Source organism: Balaenoptera physalus, assembly GCF_965194825.1.
Source record: "Balaenoptera physalus genome assembly, chromosome: 3".
NCBI lineage: Eukaryota > Metazoa > Chordata > Mammalia > Artiodactyla > Balaenopteridae > Balaenoptera > Balaenoptera physalus.
In genome coordinates, this window is record NC_138890.1 from 145,628,877 (window position 1) to 145,649,671 (window position 20,795).

General features: G+C 40.7%; 1 protein-coding gene across 5 annotated transcripts in view; it reads left to right on the top strand.

The window, feature by feature from the left end:
- LIFR (LIF receptor subunit alpha) overlaps positions 1–20,795 on the top strand; it is a 91,820-nt gene that overhangs the window by 59,062 nt on the left and 11,963 nt on the right. For all 5 annotated transcript variants that reach the window (XM_082453694.1, XM_082453695.1, XM_082453696.1 and 2 more), the window contains 5 exons: positions 1,608–1,678; positions 11,603–11,816; positions 14,077–14,256; positions 16,959–17,060; positions 17,638–17,805. In XM_082453694.1, coding sequence (XP_082309820.1) covers positions 1,608–1,678; positions 11,603–11,816; positions 14,077–14,256; positions 16,959–17,060; positions 17,638–17,805 — 735 coding nt within the window. The remainder of the gene's footprint in view (positions 1–1,607; positions 1,679–11,602; positions 11,817–14,076; positions 14,257–16,958; positions 17,061–17,637; positions 17,806–20,795) is intronic.

The following is a 20,795-nucleotide window of genomic DNA, read 5'->3' on the forward strand; positions in this document are numbered from 1 at the left end:
CTAAAGACAGAATGAGATATACTATTCTTGATTAAGCAGATGTCAGCTTTAAAACAAAGCAAAAAATTTAGAAATAGATGTAATTTTCAGAAATCATTCAACAAAAGATAGCAAAAGCTTTATTTGAACTATATAATATAGGGACTATAAAACTTCTTCCAAAAAATTTAACAAACAGTAAGACAAAAAAGGACAGGTATTAACCCAGATTTTGTCTCTCCACATGAAGACTAGAAAGATGAGAGAGGATCCTTACAGCGCACGTAAGAATTATTTGGATCAGGCTTGAGTCCAGGGAGAGAGTGTACTAGTTATCTGTTGCTATGACAAATTACCTCAGAACTCAGTGGCTTAAACCAGCAAACATTTGTTATCTCACAGTGTCTGTGGATCAGAAATTCAGACAGCTTAGCTGAGGCTACAGTCGGGATGTGGGTAGGGGCTGCAGGCTTGATTGGGGCTAGAGGATTGGCTTTCAGGATGGTTCAGTCACATGCCTGTTGGCAGGAGGCCTCAGTTCCTCACCATGCGGGCCTCTCCATAGGGCTGCCAGAGTGTCCTCAACGTGGCAGCCAGCAGCTCCCAGACTTAGTGATCAAAGAGAGAACAAGGCAGCCTCCACAATGTCTTTTATGTCCTAGCCTCAGAAGGGACATACATCACATCTGCCGTACCCTACTTGTCACGCAGGCCAACGCTGATACAGTGTGGGAGGGACCACACAAGGGCGTGAATGTCAGGAAGCGAGACCAATATCATTGGTCATGTTGGAGACTGGCTGCTTTTGCTTTCAGTTGTGAGCTGTTGTTGCCAAGAGGAAGCATTTTATTTACGCCTCATTAAGACGAAGGCATTAATTCATTTAACAAATACTTGTTGGGTGTCCACCATGTGTCAGGAATTGTTCTAGTTACTAGGAATATAGCAGTGAATAAAACAGCAGTCTCTGCCCATGGAGTTTATAGGATAGGGGATTAGAAATGAGTTTTTAAAATATGTATATAATAGCGTATTGGGTGGCAGTGAGTGACACAGAAAAAAATAAAACCTAGAGAGAGGGCTAGGGAATGAAGGCCAGGCGGTTGAGGAGGAGGGGTTGCAATTTTAAATAGAGCAGCTGGAAGAGACTTCACTAATAAGGTGACACTTGATCTGAGATATAAAGGAGGTGGTGAAGGAAGCTACGTGGTTAATTCAGAGGAGGCAAGTTCTAGGCAGAGGAAGAGAGGGCATAGGAAGTGCAGAAAGCCTGGGGCAGGTGTCCTTGGCGTGTTTGAGGAACAACCAGGAAGCCAGCGTGTAGCCAGAGCCAGCTTGAGTAAAGGGGAGGGAGACGGATGTGAGATGGAGAGGCACCCTTGAACCCTTTTTTGAGGGACTTGAGGGTGATTTTAACCCATTGTAAGGGGCCTTGTGTTTTGTAGACATTTGGAGCTCAGCTTTTCCATTGCTCCATTTTCTAAGTGGAAGCCACTGACTTCTTCACATTTTTATTGAGAATTTCAAAAACCTAGACAAAAATTTCAAATACCACCATCCCACTTATTGATCTTATCAACTGACATAGTATGCATCTTCAAATACTAACTTTTAAATCTCTCTTCTAGTTCCTTCAAAGGGACCAGATACTTGGAGAGAGTGGAGTTCTGATGGAAAAAATTTAATAATATATTGGAAGGTAAATATCTAATTCTTCCTTGAATATTTAAATAACTTTATTATGCTGAACTACTTAACTTACATATGGTACCTGGGTTATCAGGCAGCCAGGATTTCCCAGACTGGCTTAGCGTACAGTATTGCTGAGAATGTAACCTGGCTTCTAAAAGCCCCAGATTCCACATCACTGCAGATGCACCACCGTCACTGTAGTGAGGATCTCTGTGTCAAGAGCTGAGCATTCTGTAGTTTGATTTTATGAGGCCTGTAAAGGACTGAGGATTTCATGAATTCCATCTCTCTCACTTTAGTCAGAAATGCAGCCAGAAACCACAAGTTAGAATCTCAAGTGTTTATGTTGCATTTTCACTTCAATGACTAGGAAACCAACTTTTTATATATATCATGTGTAATTTGTTGTCCCCTAAGTAAATTGCATTATAATATGACAATTATAAAGTTTTACATAGTTTTCTAAAATTTTAGATAAAATATGAATTGCATTATGTTTTACTAGCTTTTCCTTACCAGAGCAAATGTTTTTGTTGCTGTATTTTTTAATCTGATTTATGAACATCAAAACCACAAACAATTGTCTTCTACACCAGATTTCATAGGAACAGTTATAAACCAGATTCTTTTAAACAGTGAATTTTGTTATTGAAATTTAAACTATTATTTTTATAAAAATTTGACATCTTTACAGCTTTAAGTAAAGTAAATCTTTGAAGTCTGTGAGCAAGTTGTGTACACATTCCATTGCTTCGAGGTTGTCCGTATATGACTGTGCATCCCCTCTTACTCTTGATTAGCAAATCCCCTGGCTACCCGCAGTTGTCTGTCAGATTTCACAATAATATAGTAACGATTATATAAATTACTTCAATGTGAGAAAGTTTAGAATATTGTTCAAACGAGATAAATGTTTAACCAAGGATTAAAAATATTGAAGCGATTTGGATTCTAACATCAGTGACTAGTTGATGGTTCTGCCATATTTGGTTGGAAAATTAAGTTGTTTTGGACATGTTGAGTTTTTTAAACATGTGCCACAGGGATATCTGAGTACAGTTCAGTAGGAGGTGGTTTGATGTAAGGCTCTGGAGCTTGGGAGAGGTCTGAGCTAAAGACATAGCTGTGAGTAAGCATATAAATGGGATCACTCAGGGAGAGCACGCAGGGCTGAAAGAGGCCAAGAGTGGAACTGTAGGTGATGGCAGGATGTAAAGGACCAGCAAAGGAGGAGGATCCAGCAGGGGAGATTGGGAAGGCCAGAGAGGCAGGAAGACCAGAAGAAAATAGCTTTTGCAGAAACCAGTGGAGGGGGATGTGTGAAGGAATGAATAGTATCAAATGAAACCCACAAGTCTTAGGATGGTAACATGTCCACTGGACCAGGCCATCGGAGAGCTGCCGGGGACCTCTGTTGGAGCAGTGTCTTCAGCAGAGTATTAATGTCAGTGTCAGTCTGGATCAGAGGGTCCCGTGCATTGCTGTATAAATTGGAGCAATTATTTTAAAAAGCAGTTTAGCTGTATAAATAAAGAAGTTTGAATGTGAGGGAGACCTTCAAGATGGCAGAGGAGTAAGATGTGGAGATCACCTACTGAACACTGGCAGAAGACTTCAGACTTCCCAAAAGGAAAGAAACTCCCCACGTACCTGGGTAGGGCAAAAGAAAAAAAGAAAAAACAGACAAAAGAACAGGGACAGGACCTGCACCTCTAGGAGGGAGCTGTGAAGGAGGAAAAGTTTCTACATGCTAGGAAGCCCCTTCACTGGTGGACACAGTGGGTGGCGGGGGGAGGAAGCTTCAGAGCCACGGAGGAGAGCACAGCAATAGGGGTGCGGAGGGCAAAGCGGAGAGATTCCCACACAGAGGATCAGTGCCGACCAGCACTCACCAGCCTGAGAGGCTTGTCTGCTCACCCGCCAGGGCGGGTGGGGGCTGGGAGCTGAGGCTCGGGCTTCAGAGGTCAGATCCCAGGGAGAGGACTGGGGTTGGCTGCATGAACACAGCCTGAAGGGGGCTAGTGCGCCACAGCTAGCAGGGAGGGAGTCCGGGAAAAGGTCTGGAACTGCCTAAGAGGCAAGAGAGCATTGTTTCGGGGTGCGCTAGGAGAAGGGATTCAGAGCACCGCCTAAACGAGCTCCAGAGACGGGCATGAGCCGCGGCTATCAGCGTGAACACCAGAGACGGGGATGAGACAAGAAGGCTGCTGCTGCCGCCACCAAGAAGCCTGTGTGCGAGCACAGGTCACTATCCACACCTCCCCTCCCAGGAGCCTGTGCAGCCCACCACCGCCAGGGTCCCGTGATCCAGGGACAACTTCCCCGGGAGAACACACGGCGCGCCTTGGGCTGTTGCAACATCACGCCGGCCTCTGCCGCCACAGGCTTGCCCCACACTCCATACCCCTCCCTCCCCCCGGCCTGAGTGAGCCAGAGCCCCCTAATAACCTGCTACTTTAACCCCGTCCTGTCTGAGCGGGAACAGACGCCCTCAGGTGATCTACACGCAGAGGCGGGTCCAAATCCAAAGCTGAACACCAGGAGCTGTGCGAACAAAGAAGAGAAAGGGAAATCTCTCCCAGCAGCCTCAGGAGCAGCAGATTAAATCTCCACAATCAACCTGATGTACCCTGCATCTGTGGAATACCTGAATAGACAACGAATCATCCCAAAATTGAAGCAGTGAACTTCGGAAGCAATTATAGATTTGGGGTTTGCTTTCTGCATCTAATTTGTTTCTGGTTTTATGTTTATCTTAGTTTAGTATTTAGAGTTTATTATCATTGGTAGATTTGTTTATTGATTTGGTTGCTCTCTTCCTTTTTTTTTTTTATATAGATATATATATTTTTTCCTTTTTCTCTTTTTGTGAGTTTATGCTTCTTTGTGTGAATTTGTCTGTATAGCTTTGCTTTTACCATTTGTCCTAGGGGTGTGTCTGTCCATTTTTTTTTGTTTGTTTTCTTTGTATAGTTTTTAGCACTTGTTATCATTGGTGGATTTGTTTTTGGGTTTGGTTACTCCCTTCTTTCTTTTTTTTTCTTCTTTATTACTTTTTACTTATTTATTTATTTATTTAATTTTTTTTTATACATTTATTTATTTATTTCATTTTGGCTGCGTTGGGTCTTTCTTGCTGCGCACGGGCTTTTCCCTAGTTGTGGCGAGCGGGAGCTACTCTTTGTTGCTGTGCACAGGCTTCTCATTGCAGTGGCTTCTCTTGTTGTGGAGCACGGGCTCTAGGCATGCAGACTTCAGTAGCTGTGGCTCGCGGGCTCTGGAGTGCAAGCTCAGAAGTTGTGGCACACGGGCTTAGTTGCTCCACGGAATGTGGGATCTTCCTGGACCAGGGCTCGAACCCGTGTCCCCTGCATTGGCACGTGGATTATCAACCACTGCGCCACCAGGGATGCCCAATTTTTTTTATTTTTAATAATTTTCTTTATTTTGTATTTTAATAACTTTATTTTATTTTATTTTTTTCTTTCTTTTTTTCTCCCTTTTCTTCTGAGCTGTGTGGCTGACAGGGTCTTCTTGCTCTGGCCGGGTGTCAGGCCTGAGCCTCTGAGGTGGGAGAGCCGAGTTCAGGATATTGGTCCACCAAGACCTCCCAGCGCCACGTAATACCAAACGGCGAAAGCTCTCCCAGAGAGCTCCATCTCAACGCCAAGACCCAGCTGCACTCAACGACGAGCAAGCTACAGTGCTGGACACCCTATGCCAAACAACAAGCAAGACAGGAACGCAACCCCACCCATTAGCAGAGAGGCTGCCTAAAATCATAATAAGGTCACAGACACCCCAAAACACACCACCGGACACAGTCCTGCCCACCAGAAAGATATGATCCAGCTTCGTCCCCCAGAACACAGGCACCAGTCCCCTCCACCAGGAAGCCTACACAAGCCACTGAACCAACCTTACCCACTGGGGGCAAACACCAAAAACAGCGGGAACTACAAACCTGCAGCCTGCGAAAAGAAGACCCCAAACACAGTAAGTTAAGCAAAATGAGAAGACAGAAACACACAGCAGATGAAGGAGCATGGTAAAAACCCACCAGACCAAACAAATGAAGAGGAAATAGGCAGTCTACCTGAAAAAGATTTCAGAGTAATGATAGTAAAGATACAAAACCTTGGAAATAGAATGGAGAAAATACAAGAAATACTTCACAAGGACCTAGAAGAACTAAAGAGCAAACAAACAATGATGAACAACACAATAAATGAAATTAAAAATTCTCTAGAAGGAATGAATAGCAGAATAACTGAGGCAGAGGAACGGATAAGTGAGCTGGAAGATAAAATAGTGGAAATAACTACCACAGAGCAGAATAAAGAAAAAAGAATGAAAAGAATTGAGGACAGTCTCAGAGACCTTTGGGACAGCATTAAATGCACCAACATTCAAATTATAGGGGTCCCAGAAGAAGAAGAGAAAAAAAAAAAGGGACTGAGAAAATATTTGAAGAGATTATAGTTGAAAACTTCCCTAATATGGGAAAGGAAATAGTCATGAAGTCCAGGAAGCGCAGAGAGTCCCAGACAGGATAAATCCAAGGAGAAACATGCCAAGACACATATTAATCAAACTATCAAAAATGAAATACAAAGAAAAAATATTAAAAGCAGCAGGAAAAGCAACAATTAACATACAACGGAATCCCCATAAGGTTAACAGCTGACCTTTCAGCAGAAACTCTGCAGGCCAGAAGGAAGTGGCAGGATGTATTTAAAGTGATGAAAGGGAAAAACCTACAACCAAGATTACTCTACCCAGCAAGGATCTCATTCAGATTTGACGGAGAAATTACAAACTTTAGAGATATGCAAAAGCTAAGAGAATTCAGCACCACCAAACCAGCTCTAAAACAAATGCTAAAGGAACTTCTCTAGGCCAGAAACACTAGAGAAGGAAAAGACATACAATAACAAACCCAAAACAATTAAGAAAATGGTAATAGGAACATACATATCTATAACTGCCTTAAATGTAAATGGATTAAATGCTCCAACCAAAAGACATAGAGTGGCTGAATGGATACAAAATCAAGACCTGTATATATACTGTGTATAAGAGCCCACTTCAGACCTAGGGACACATACAGACTGAAAGTGAGGGGATGGAAAAAGATATTCCATGCAAATGGAAATCAAAAGAAAGCTGGAGTAGCAATTCTCATATCAGACAAAATAGACTTTAAAGACTATTACAAGAGACAAAGAAGGACACTATATAATGATCAAGGGATCGATACAAGAAGAAGATATAGCAATTGTAAATATTTATGCACCCAACACAGGAGCACCTCAATACATAAGGCAGATTCTAACAGCCATAAAAGGGGAAATCGACAGTAACACAATCATAGTAGGGGACTTTAACACCCCACTTTCACCAATGGACAGATCATACAAAATGAAAATAATTAAGGAAACCCAAGCTTTAAATGATACATTAAACAAGATGGACTTAGTTAATATTTATAGGACATTCCTTCCAAAAACAACAGAAGACACTTTCTTCTCAAGTGCTCATGGAACATTCTCCAGGATAGATCATATCTTGGGTCACAAATGAAGCCTTGGTAAATTTAAGAAAATTGAAATCTGATCAAGTATCTTTTCTGACCACAACGCTATAAGACTAGATATCAATTACAGGAAAAAATCTGTAAAAAATACAAACACATGGGGGCTAAACAATACACTACTATATAACCGAGAGATCACTGAAGAAATCAAAGAGGAAATCAAACAATACCTAGAAACAAATAACAATGAAAACACGATGACCCAAAACCTATGGGATGCAGCAAAAGCTGTTCTAAGAAGGAGGTTTATAGCAGTACAATGCTACCTCAAGAAACAAGAAACATCTCAAATAAATAACCTAAACTTACACCTAAAGCAATTAGAGAAAGAAGAACAAAAAGAAACCCAAGTTAGCAGAAGGAAAGAAATCATAAAGTTCAGATAAGAAATAAATGAAAAAGAAATGATTGAAACGATAGGAAAGATCAATAAAACTAAAAGCTGGTTCTTTGAGAAGATAAACAAAATTGATAAACCATTAGCCAGACTCATCAAGAAAAAAAGGGAGAAGACTCCAATCAATACAATTATAAATGAAAAAGGAGAAGTAACAACTGACACTGCAGAAATACAAAGGATCATGAGAGATTACTACAAGCAACTATATGCCAATAACATGGACAACCTGAAAGAAATGGACAAATTCTTAGAAAAACACAACCTTCCGAGACTGAACCAGGAAGAAATAGAAAATATAAACAGACCAATCACAAGCACTTAAATTGAGACTGAGATTAAAAATCTTCCAGCAAACAAAAGCCCAGGACCAGATGGCTTCACAGGCGAATTCTATCAAACATTTAGAGAAGAGCTAACACCTATCCTTCTCAAACTCTTCCAAAATATTGCAGAGGGAGGAACACTCCCAAACTCATTCTACAAGGCCACCATCACCCTGTTACCAAACCAGACAAAGATGTCACAAAGAAAGAAAACTACAGGCCAATATCACTGATGAGCATAGATACAAAAATCCTCAACAAAATAGTAGCAAACAGAATCCAACAGCACTTTAAAAGGATCATACACCATGATCAAGTGGGTTTCATCCCAGGAGTGCAAAGATTCTTCAATAATGCAAATCAATCAATGTGATAAACCATATTAACAAATTGAAGGAGAAAAACCATATGATCATCTCAATAGATGCAGAAAAAGCTTTCAGCAAAATTCAACACCTATTTATGATTAAAAACCCTCCAGAAAGTAGGCATAGAGGGAACTTTCGTCAACATAATAAAGGCCATATATGACAAACCCACAGCCAACATCGTTCTCAATGGTGAAAAACTGAAACCATTTCCTCTAAGATCAGGAACAAGACAAGGTTGTCCACTCTCACCACTGTTATTCAACATAGTTTTGGAAGTTTTTGCCACAGCAGTCAGAGAAGAAAAAGAAATAAGAGGAATCCAAATCAGAAAAGAAGAAGTAAAGCTGTCACTGTTTGCAGATGACATGATACTATATATAGAGAATCCTAAAGATGCTACCAGCAAACTACTAGAGCTAATCAATGAATCTGGTAAAGTAGCAGGATACAAAATTAATGCACAGAAATCTCTTGCATTCCTATACACTACTGATGAAAAATCTGAAAGTGAAATTAAGAAAACACTCCCATTTACCATTGCAACAAAAAGAATAAAATACCTAGGAATAAACTTACCTAAGGAGACAAAAGACCTGTATGCAGAAAACTATAAGACACTGTTGAAAGAAGTTAAAGATGATACAAACAGATGGAGAGATATACCATGTTCTTGGATTGGAAGAATCAACATTGTGAAAATGACTGTCCTACCGAAAGCAATCTACAGATTCATTGCAATCCTTATTAAACTACCACTGGCATTTTTCACAGAACTAGAACAAAAAATTTCACAATTTGTGTGGAAACACAAAAGACCCCGAATAGCCAGAGCAATCTTGAGAAAGAAAAACGGAGCTGGAGGAATCAGGCTCCCTGACTTCAGAGTATACTACAAAGCTATAGTAATCAAGACAGTATGGTACTGGCACAAAAACAGAAATATAGATCAATGGAACAGGATAGAAAGCCCAGAGATAAACCTATGCACGTATGGTCACCTTATTTTTGATAAAGGAGGCAAGAACATACAGTGGAGAAAAGACAGCCTCTTCAATAAGTGGTGCTGGGAAAACTTGACAGCTATGTGTAAAAGAATGAAATTAGAACACTCCCTAACACCATACACAAAAATAAACTCAAAATGGATTAAAGACCTAAATGTAAGTCCAGAGACTATTAAACTCTTAGAAGAAAACATAGGCAGAACACTCTATGACATAAATCACAGCAAAATCCTTTTTGACCCACCTCCTAGAGAAATGGAAATAAAAACAAAAATGAACAAATGGGACCTAATGAAACTTCAAAGCTTTTGCACAGCAAAGGAAACCATAAACAAGATGTAAAGACAACCCTCAGATCGGGAGAAAATATTTGCAAATGAAGCAACTGACAAAGGATTAATCTCCAGAATTTACAAGCAGCTCATGCAGCTCAATATCAAAAAAACAAACAACCCAATCCAAAAATGGGCAGAAAACCTAAACGGACATTTCTCTAAAGACGATCTACAGATTGCCAACAAACACATGAAAGGATGCTCAACATCAGTAATTATTAGAGAAATGCAAATCAGAGCTACAGTGAGGTATCACCTCACACCAGTCAGAATGGCCATCATCAAAAAATCTAGAAACAATAAATGCTGGAGAGGGTGTGGAGAAAAGGGAACCCTCTTGCACTGTTGGTAGGAATGTAAATTGATACAGCCACTATGGAGAACAGTATGGAGGTTCCCCAAAAAACTAAAAATAGAACTACCATATGACCCAGCAGTCCCACTGCTGGGCATATACCCTGAGAAAACCATAATTCAAAGAGTCATGTACCACAGTGTTCATTGCAGCTCTATTTACAATAGCCAGGACATGAAAGCAACTTAAGCGTCCATTGACAGATGAATAGATAAAGAAGTTGTGGCACATATATACAATGGAATATTACTCAGCCATAAAAAGAAATGAAATTGAGTTATTTGTAGTGAGGTGGATGGACCTAGAGTCTGTCATACAGAGTGAAGTAAGTCAGAAAGAGAAAAACAAATACCGTATGCCAACACATCTATATGGAATCTTTAAAAAAAAAAAAATGTTTCTGAAGAACCTAGGGGCAGGACAGGCATAAAGACGCAGACATTGAGAATAGACTTGAGGGGACGGGGAAGGGGAAGGGGAAGCTGGGACGAAGTGAGAGAATGGCATGGACATATATACAACTACCAAATGTAAAATAGATAGCTAGTGGGAAGCAGCCGCATAGCACAGGGAGATCAGCTCGGGTGCTTTGTGACCACCTGGAAGGGTGGGAGGGAGAAGCAAGAGGGAGGAGATATGGGGATATATGTATATGTATAGCTGATTCATTTTGTTATGAAGCAGAAACTAACACCATTGTAAAGTAATTATACTCCAATAAAGATGTTTAAAAAAAAGTTTGAATGTTTATTTCCTTTTATCCAGTATGTCCAATTTTGGGAACTCACATTAAACAATCCTAGCCATGAAAAAAAAATGTTGCACCAAAAGATTTATTTTAGTATTGTGAAAAATTGGGAACACCTTAAATTTCACTTATTTAAGCAATATTCAAGTAAAGTGATAAAAATGCTACATGAAATATAAAGCTATTAAAATGTATATAACTGTATTATGGACAAGTGTGTATTATAGAAGAGTGAAAAAAGATGTAAATTGTATAGTATGATTAAAACAATTTTAATAAAAATCTCCATCTAGGAAAACAACTTGAAGGAAATATCACAATATAAGAGTATTTAAGAGATGGGAATATGGGAGATTTTTCTTGCTTTCTTCCAACTTTTTAGTATTTTCCGCGTTTTCTATAATGAGCAAGTACTACTTTAAAATGAGAAAACAATAATTGTTTAAAAAAACATGATGCCATACTTTTTAATATTTTATTTTTTAAGTAGAGGAATGTTGCTCATCACTTCTTTTGGTTTACTTCTGAAAAATATGAGGCTAAATATTTTGTTACTTAATTTTTATATTTCTGTGTGCTCTTACTGCTTACAGCAAGTGTAGTTTTTCTTCAGCATCACTTTCCTGATTTATCTCAGTGGATTTTAAATCTGTGTTGTGCACTGTTAACAAGTTCATCTTTTCTAACATTACTTTGTTAGGATTAGCAGAGTGTCCAGTTTAGACTCGATGGCCTTGCCTTGTCACATAATCACTCCTCGCAGGTTTTTATAACAGAATTTATTTTTCTGTTTTTGTAGCCTTTACCCATTAATGAAGCTAATGGAAAAATACTTTCCTATAATGTATCATGTTCATCAGACGAGGAAACACAATCCCTTTCTGAAATTCCTGATCCTCAACATAAGGCAGAAATCCAACTTGATAAAAATGACTACATCATCAGTGTGGTGGCAAAAAATTCTGTGGGCTCATCGCCACCTTCTAAAATAGCTAGTATGGAAATTCCAAATGGTGAGTACTTAAGATAAAAGTAGTGTATAAGAACAAGAAATTAAGGTGAAACATTTGGAAGGTGTTGCTTGCTCTCATAAATGTCAGCTTTCTTCTCATATACCCTGCTGCAGCTGATGTGTAAGGAGGAACAGGCAGATTAATGTCATGTATTAATGTTGAGAGGCAGCAGTTATTAGTATTGACTTGAAGCATCTACACTGATGGATAAAATATTACTAAACCCAGTTACTTTAACACGTAATGTTGTAGAGTTATGGTAGTGGATATTACTCTTAGAAATATCTTAACAGTTTATTCAGATAACATTTTCACATATCTCCCCAGGACCATGACAGTTGATACTTACGTCAGCTAGGCTATTTTCAAACTGTCAGGCAGGAACAAATACTCATTTTAAATGGCAGCTCTGTTGATAAGACATTCTTTATTAATAGGAATCCTTTATTGATAAGAAATTCTTAAAGTCTAAATTAGATCTTCAGTGTAAGCTTTAAAAAAAACAACTGCAGTAAAATTTTAAAATTCCTTAGTGTCCCCCTGTAAATGTGGTGGATTACCAGTGACTAGTCCGTTCCTCCTTAGCCGCCTGGACAGCTTTTTGAGTCACAAGTTTTCAGTGGCCACTCCTGCCTCTTCTCCTAGTTAACTCCTCTTCCTGAGTCATTCCCTGGTCCCCCTTGCTATCCCACCCTAATATGGGAGCACCTTTCTATGACTACCCACTCGGAGAGGCAGAAAAATTGGTCCAGTTTGGGTCCTAAGTATCTTTCCAGTTCTTGCTTGAGGCAGTGTCTTACTGCTTGTTACGTAACTGATTCTTCGTTTCAGTCTGTTGTGGGCACATTAGAAGGAAGGAATTGGGGACACACCGTACATTCTGAGACACACAATAACATCCAGAGCCCAGATAGCAGTGCATACTGGAGAAGAGAGGTCTGCAGGCAGTGGTATGGAGTCAAAAGAAAGAAAAGGGAGAGAGATGTGAACGCCCATAGCAAGATAACCTGCTGATTTAAATTAGGTATTTAATGGCTGTCGCTATGTTATCTTTTAATTCAAGAACTATATTCCTGCCTTTTCTGTGTGTCCGTCAGGACACAGTAAGTTACAGAACTAACAATGGTCTGGCTATCAGCTTTCAGACAGTTAATGCAGCTCTGAACAAATCATTGTTCCTTGAGGATTTCCCGCGTCAGAGGCCTTGCAGCCTCAGCACAGGTTACCTTGTGGATTTTTAGTCCCGTTGAGTCAAGAAGCTGTCATATCCAAAGTCTTCTGTATTCCCAGACAAGTTGTTGTTTTGTGTCCAGTAGTAGTTGCTTATGAATACAAATTTTGTTCAAAAAACCTTTCCATGGCTTTTTACTGAACCCTTAAATATACATCAGTTAGAGACATTACTTCTTTCCCCTATTTCTTGGAAAATTTCCCTCTCCCTTTGGCCACGCTGTCCTAACCCATGCTAATTCCTCACCCCCAACCTTGGGCCTCCCTTATTGCCTAGGCTGAGATCTGGCAGGATGAGGAAACCAAACCTCACCACGGCCCCCTTCTGCCAGCCTCTGCACCTCACCCATCCGTGCTCCGCGGATGCTTTCCCCTCTCTGCCCACACCGACCATCCCACCCCACCCCACCCCACAGCATTTCATCACTGTCCTGTCTTCACAATGCCTTCAGCCCACCCAGGGGGGTAGCAGTCTCCCTTGAAAGGAAGAGAGGGGCTGGCCCACCCACTCATTCACTGCATGTCATCGTGCTCCTGCTTTGCATGGCCTGTGCTCAGGGCTGGAGTTGCAGGCACATGCCCCCGTCTGCTCTCGTGGAGCTCACACCCACAGTGGACGAGGAGAAGGGGGATTCTGACACCCACGCGTGCTCTTCACCAGCCTCCCACCTGCCTCTCCCCCCGCCCCCGAGCTGCCATGCCACCCTCTAGCGCCTGTGTTCCCTCTGCCCCATCCTTCATGGCTCTTGATCCTCGCGTCCCGGCCCAGTTATGTCACTGCCTGATCCGAGGTGCTTTTTCATTGTTTTTTTTCCCATCTGCTGAGTTAATATATATGCACAGGTAATTGCCATAGTTAAAACGAAAACAACAGAGCAGCACTTCTAAACTTTGCTAAAGGTTTATCTAGTTTAGCACTATTTTGCAATGTCTGCATGGTGAAGTGATTTTTATAACTCTTGCCCATTTTCATGAGATTTACCTTAAAACATTATTTTTAACACTGGTAATATATCCTTCTTTCTTGAAGCTGATCTCAAAATAGAGCAGGCTGTTAGAATGGAAAATGGGATTCTGCTCACTTGGAATTATGACCCCAACGTGACTTGTGACTATGTAATTAAGTGGTGTAACTCATCTCGGTCTGAACCCTGCCTCATGGACTGGAAAAAAGTACCTTCGAACAGCACTGAAACTATAATAGAATCTGGTGAGTGTCTCGCAATTAAAGTTCTTTAAAGATATTTTTAAAATTTACTTTTTATTAGGGTAACGTTGGTTTATAACATTATGTAACTTTCATGTGTACACCATTATGTTTCTACTTCCGTATACACTCCAGCATGCTCCCTACCAAAAAAAATGCTTTTAAAAAGAGCAGCATACGGAGTGACTGGTTGCACTGCAGTGACTGTCCCCTCACCGCTGGGCTGCGTGTGGATTGGTTTAACTTTTCTGGAAGGCAGTTTGTGGCAGTATGTGTGTGAAACATTCATAGGCTTTGATGTAGTCATTACTTGTCTAGGAGTTTATTCTAAGAAGTAATCCGAGAGCAGCACAGATTTACACCTGAGTGTTCAACACAGCATTATTTATAATTGTAATGGTGTCACTCACCATCCTTTTGCCCTTGTTTGCCCAGGGCCCAGGTTACTGAGCACAAAGGAGTTACAGCCGTTACCATGTACCCTGATGTAGGTCGGGGGTGGGGGGGGGCAGCACGGGCGTAGCAGGGAAGGGGCAGCTCCCAGTGCCTGACAGCTCAGGAGCCGCGAGCCCCGCATGGTGGGCTGCCCTTGAGATGACGCAACCAGGAGGGGTATGTGGTAACCTACAGGCTGAACCAGCCTTGTCCTTTGGAATTCTGGCCCTCTCTCCGCTATCACTGTTCCTTCTGAGTAACTGGTGAGAGTGGATTGTGCCTTTACCTGTGGGAATTCTGGAACCAGTTGGTAGTGAAGCTTCTTGACGTCATTCCCCCTCTCGGCTCTCCCTCACATGTTAGTGAAGTTCAGGAGAGCAAGCGGCCACTGGTCCCTTCTCTCCCAGGGAGCACGTTCTCGTTCTGTTCGTTTACTTTGCTCACTGTCACATGGTAAGGATGAGTCCCGGTCATTGGATTCCTACATGTGGCTTCAGGTTATTTTCCAGTTCTACTTGGAATACAGCCAGACTCCTTCACGTTAATAATTAGCCAATGACTTGATGGTCGCCTTTATCCTTTTTACAGCTTACGTCACTAACCAGCAACATGTGTAGCTGCCTGAGCCTTACACAGTTGTAGTGTTCTCTGTATAAATTCTGACCCCTCTTCCCTCCTTTCTCACCTGGGCTTTGAGAATAATCAGAATGGACTGGAGCAGGGTGGAGTGATGTGAAGAGGCGTCTCTTTAGATGAAATATCTGGGATGTGAGTTTAAGCTGAGACCTGTAGGATGAAAAGGAGGACTTCTGATGCTGAGGCAGGTGAACAAAGGCCCTGTAGTGGCTCAGAAGACAAAGGCTCCGAGAAGTTGGGTAACTTGCCCAAGGTCACAAAACTAGTATGTGATCACACCAGGATTTAACTTTAAAGCTATTCAGAGCTTTAAGTGGCTGGGGATTTTGTCTTTTATTTGTTGCTGCTAGGACAGGGTGTGGCCAAAACCTGCACGTTTCCTATTCCTTTCTTATTCAGTCACCCACTCTTTCAACTATCCTCTCTCTTTTATGATCTCAAAACACATTCCTGATGCTCTAACCCCTCAGGCTTTTTTTCAGGCGGAAGAACGCTATAGAATATTGGTATGCATAATCATAATATAAAACTAGGTACAGATTTACTAACATACATGTGGTGTAAAATCAGAACCTCAAGTATACTTGTCCCCCCCCAGAAAAAGTTGCAGAGTGATTTTTAGAGGTAACCATCTCACTTTTGAGCCTGCAGACCACTGGTGTTATGAATCGGAGAGCAAGTGCTTTAACCACACTAGAATAATTGTATTCCACAAATTAAATGCAATCCCATAGGCTGCCATTTTTACCCCAGGCAGTGTCTTCTTCCTTGATCCCTGCAGGTGAGCTACTAAGTACCCTTCAAGGCTCTGTTCAAATATCACTTCCTGGTGGCTTTTTCTGATCTTCTTAGGCTCACTTGGTCCCTCACTGAAGGGGCCACAGGCTCTGTGATAGATCCCTCTAGTCTAACACAGGGTCTTATGGTTACCCCTCCTCATCTGTCCTGCCACCTCTCTGCCAACTGCTCCAGGCCAGAGGCCTTGTTATATATCCACCTCTGTGGTCCTAACACTTTACACATTGCATTGTATCGAGGAGGCATTTAAAAGTGATTCACTTGGATCGAAGTTAAGGTGCTTCTCTTGTATGTCTTGTGGAGTTAACTCAAGGGCACTAAATGCTGATGCTGTAAAGAGGAGTAGACTCTATGGCCCATTTCCTTTAACACTGAAGTGTCCAAGTAGAGTGGACATTTTAGTATCTGCTTCTTGGAACAAGGGAAGAGCAGTGGGTTCTTTCCAACCCACAAATAACACTAGTTAGGGAAGGGCTTTTTCAGAGGCATGACATGGGCCTGGGATAGGTTAGAAAACTGACCCTAGACCAAATCTGGGAAGAAGTTGTCATTGCTTAATTTGAAGGAACAAAATGAAAGCCTTGATTACCAATTTTTCCCTTCAAGGTGATGTCATGTTATAATACTAAACTTTTCATTACAACAGAAGTGAGTTTAATTTTTGTTGAGTCAGTTTTCAATCTGAATATTTACCAATTTTGAAAATGTGGATTTTCTGTAACCTTTTTAAAATTAGTTTTGGAAATTTCAAAGTGAGTTGTTATAAATTTGATATTTCTAAAATATTCATAGTAATATGTACTTAGGAACGTTTACTGGTTGTGTTCATCTTATAGATCAGTTTCGACCAGGTGTAAGATATAATTTTTTTGTGTACGGGTGCAGAAATCAAGGATATCAATTACTACGTTCTATAATTGGATATGTAGAAGAATTGGGTAAGTTAAATGGGTAAGTTTTCTTAGAGTTCAAGGTAATATGAGAAATTATAAAACAACATCAATTTTAAGATTGAATTCTAAACATAGATTGAATTGAGATGTTTATTAGTTCAAGGAAGAAAAATAATTTGTATGATAACTGTAAAATTATTTATCATTACTTATTTTTCATTTGTTTAATGTTTATGTTTCATAATTTTACTGTTGTCATTAAGAAAATTAAATCTTAATTTGGATGTCAAAAATACTTAATTTACACTTATACAAAGTTTTAAAACTATTATTCAAGACTATCAGTAAAGAGGGGAAATATGAGTAAAGCCTATTCTAGTAGCCATTTAAAGATTTTGCATAGGTTACCTCCCTAGATATGTTTTATGTCTGAAAGTTGTAAGTTCTACCTTTGTATCTTCACAGCAAAAGTGCTTGTGATAATATCTGTGAAAGTTTATGATTAAATAAAGTTCTCATTACAAGTTTAGCTATTTTTGAGGCTAGAAATCTCATTAAACCTTAATGTCTTGCTCTGTATTAGTAAACCCTCCTTTAGCTATTGCCTTTTTTCCTTTTACAGCTCCAGTTGTTGCACCAAATTTTACTGTTGAGGATACGTCTGCAGATTCGATATTAGTGAAATGGGAAGAAATTCCTGTGGAAGAGCTTAGAGGCTTTTTAAGAGGGTATTTATTTTACTTTGAAAAAGGAGAGAGAGACACATCTAAGATGAGGGTTTTGGAATCGGGTAAGTAAATTACTAGAATAAGTATACTGTTTCTTAGAAGTTCTTTATTAACTACAAAAAAAAAAAAAAGAGGAGGAAAGAAAAAAAAGAAGTAAAGAAGCTACTGAGTAGTTTATACAGATTTCCAGAACGCTCTGAAAAATAAGGAAGTGAAAATGCAGTCGTTTGATGAATATGAGATTTTTAAGATTTTATTATGTGATCAATGGCATGTAGTCTTTCAGAAATCATTTAAATCATTTATTCTGAGGCCTTTGTGAGCTCCCCAGGACAGAGAGCATCTCTTTCTAATCTTGCATGATCCATAACATAGCATCTTATGAAGGTTACTTTAAAAAAAAAAAGGTCTTCCTGTACTTATACTAATGGAGGAGAAAACTCAGGAACCTAAAGAATGGCTTCAGAATCTCCTTTTATCTGACAAAGAGCCATCCACACAGCCACGACCTTAATGAGCTAGGAAACTTAATTGACTTGATTGGGGATGTGTGTATCTATTTTTTTTTTTTTTTTTTAAACCAGATTTTTTTTATATTTTATTCAAATCACATTTATTTTAAATTTATTTATTTATTTATTTATGGCTGTGTTGGGTCTTCGTTTCTGTGCGAGGGCTTTCTCCAGTTGTGGCAAGCGGGGGCCACTCTTCATCGCGATGCGCGGGCCCCCCACTATCGCGGCCTCTCTTGTTGCGGAGCACAGGCTCCAGACGCGCAGGCTCAGTAATTGTGGCTCACGGACCTAGTTGCTCCACGGCATGTGGGATCCTCCCAGACCAGGGCCCGAACCCGTGTCCCCTGCATTGGCAGGCAGATTCTCAACCACTGCGCCACCAGGGAAGCCCTGTGTATCTATTAAATCTTAAAAAGTACAGTCAGTCCTTGACAAGTGGTAAGTGTATGTCCACAGACCTTTGAGAATCCTCAAATTTACAAATACAGAAATATTTGTGCAGACTTTTGGCTTTAAACCCTAAATTACATTTCTGTTGGAAGTCAGGTGCTTTTTATTCATGGCTGAACAACACAAGCTTATCATCTCTTCAATTTGAGAGCTTTTATTTTCCTTAATGACCTTTCCTTGGAAAGAAACCATTTTAATTATAATATTTAATGCCTGACAAGTAGAGAACAACAACGCCACAGGGAGATGCTGACCAACTGGGCATTAGCTTAGTCACGTCCCGAGAGCAGCTGCGTAAACATGAGCCTCCCCCAGACCACTAAGTTCTGCATTTCCTGAACCTTCAAAGTTGAGGGAAACCCTAAATATCAGATTCTGCAAACATCCAGACTCTAGTGTAATTTCCCTCAGGTGTTCAGAAATTTTACACTTGAACCAGTTAAAATTCTAACATGTAGACTTATAGTTAGGGTGGATGGGTCACTAAAGTTAGAGCAAAATAGAGAAAAAACAACAACAATGCATAAAGCCACAAAGACACAGAGAACTGGAGAGGCACAGAAGAGGATTTGGAAACGCTGGGTGTGCAAGTGGGCCAAGTGACCTGGAGGAGTGGAGGGCGGGCAGTCTAGGTGGACAGTTGGGCATCAGAAAGAAGTAATTTGGTTCATCCTGCAGCGCCAGAAGTGGAGGCCAATGGTTAGGATGAATCTGGGCTGAACAGCGGGAGTTGATTGTAAGTCTGTAAGGAGCAGTTAGAACCCCCAAGTCCTACACCAGCTTCATGTAGCCCATGTGAGTGCTCTCTCCCCTGCATGAGAACAATAGGTTTATTCTGGACCAGAGAGCTTCCAGACAAGGGACGCTGTAGCAAACCGTGTGACTCTCCCTCTTCCTCCTTCCCACCTGCTTAATAGGACATCATCAGCTAGGCCTGTTTTCTGGGCAGGAGATGAGAGGATTAGAGTAAGTGGTTTCTGAGGAAAGACATAAAAGATGCTGATATTTGGGGGATTATCCCAATGAAAAGCCAGGAACCCACCTGGTCATTCCTCATCCATGATATAAGTGAAGCCCACCCACCAGTAAACCCCACCTATGTACACCAGGCTTCCAGTGAGCCTTTTAGTGGCTCACTCTCGAACATGACAAGCAGCCAGGGATAACCAGATGATTGAGAAAGCTTCTAACCTGAAAGACAGACACCAGGAGAAACCAGAGGAAATGGATGCAATGTGGGAAAACAGAGAAATTTAAAACAAAACTATCCTTGGACAGTTGACGTATACTGTATTTATTGAAAAGACATGATGTTATAAAAAGGAGGGCTTCCCTGGTGGCGCAGTGGTTGAGAGTCTGCCTGCTAATGCAGGGGACACGGGTTCGAGCCCTGGTCTGGGGGGATCCCACATGCTGCGGAGCAACTGGGCCCGTGGGCCACAACTGCTGAGCCTGCGCGTCTGGAGCCTGTGCTCCGCAACAGGAGAGGCCGCGATAATGAGAGGCCCACGCACCGTGATGAACAGTGGCCCCCGCTTGCCGCAACCAGAGAGGGCCCTCGCACAGAAACGAAGACCCAACACAGCCATAAATAAATAAATAAATAAATAAATAAAATTTTAAAAAAAAAGGAACAAGCAGAAGACAGTTAAGAATTCCTTAGAATTAAAAATGTGATCAAAGAAATTTTTAAGGAATTAAGTACAAGTGGAGAAATTAAATGAAAAATGGGGAAATTCTTCTGAAAATGAGACAAAGGCAAAGGAGAAGACTTGGAGGTAAAAGATTAGAAAGTTGGAGTTTGAGTCAAAGACCTGCACTGGCCTCCTTTATAAGAGTTCTGTTAAGAGAGAAGAGTGGAATGGAGAGAAGGAAATTATCAAAGTAATAGCACAAGAAAAAATTTCCCAAAACTGAAAGACCTCAGTATATACAGTAAAAGGTGCCCTTAAACACACAGTAAAATAAATAGAGAAAAAGATCTATGCTGAAGTATGTCACCATGAATTTTCAGAGCACCTGATCTATAAAGAAAAAAATCCTAGAAACAATCAGAAAAGCATCTCTTGTGCAAGGATCAAGAATAA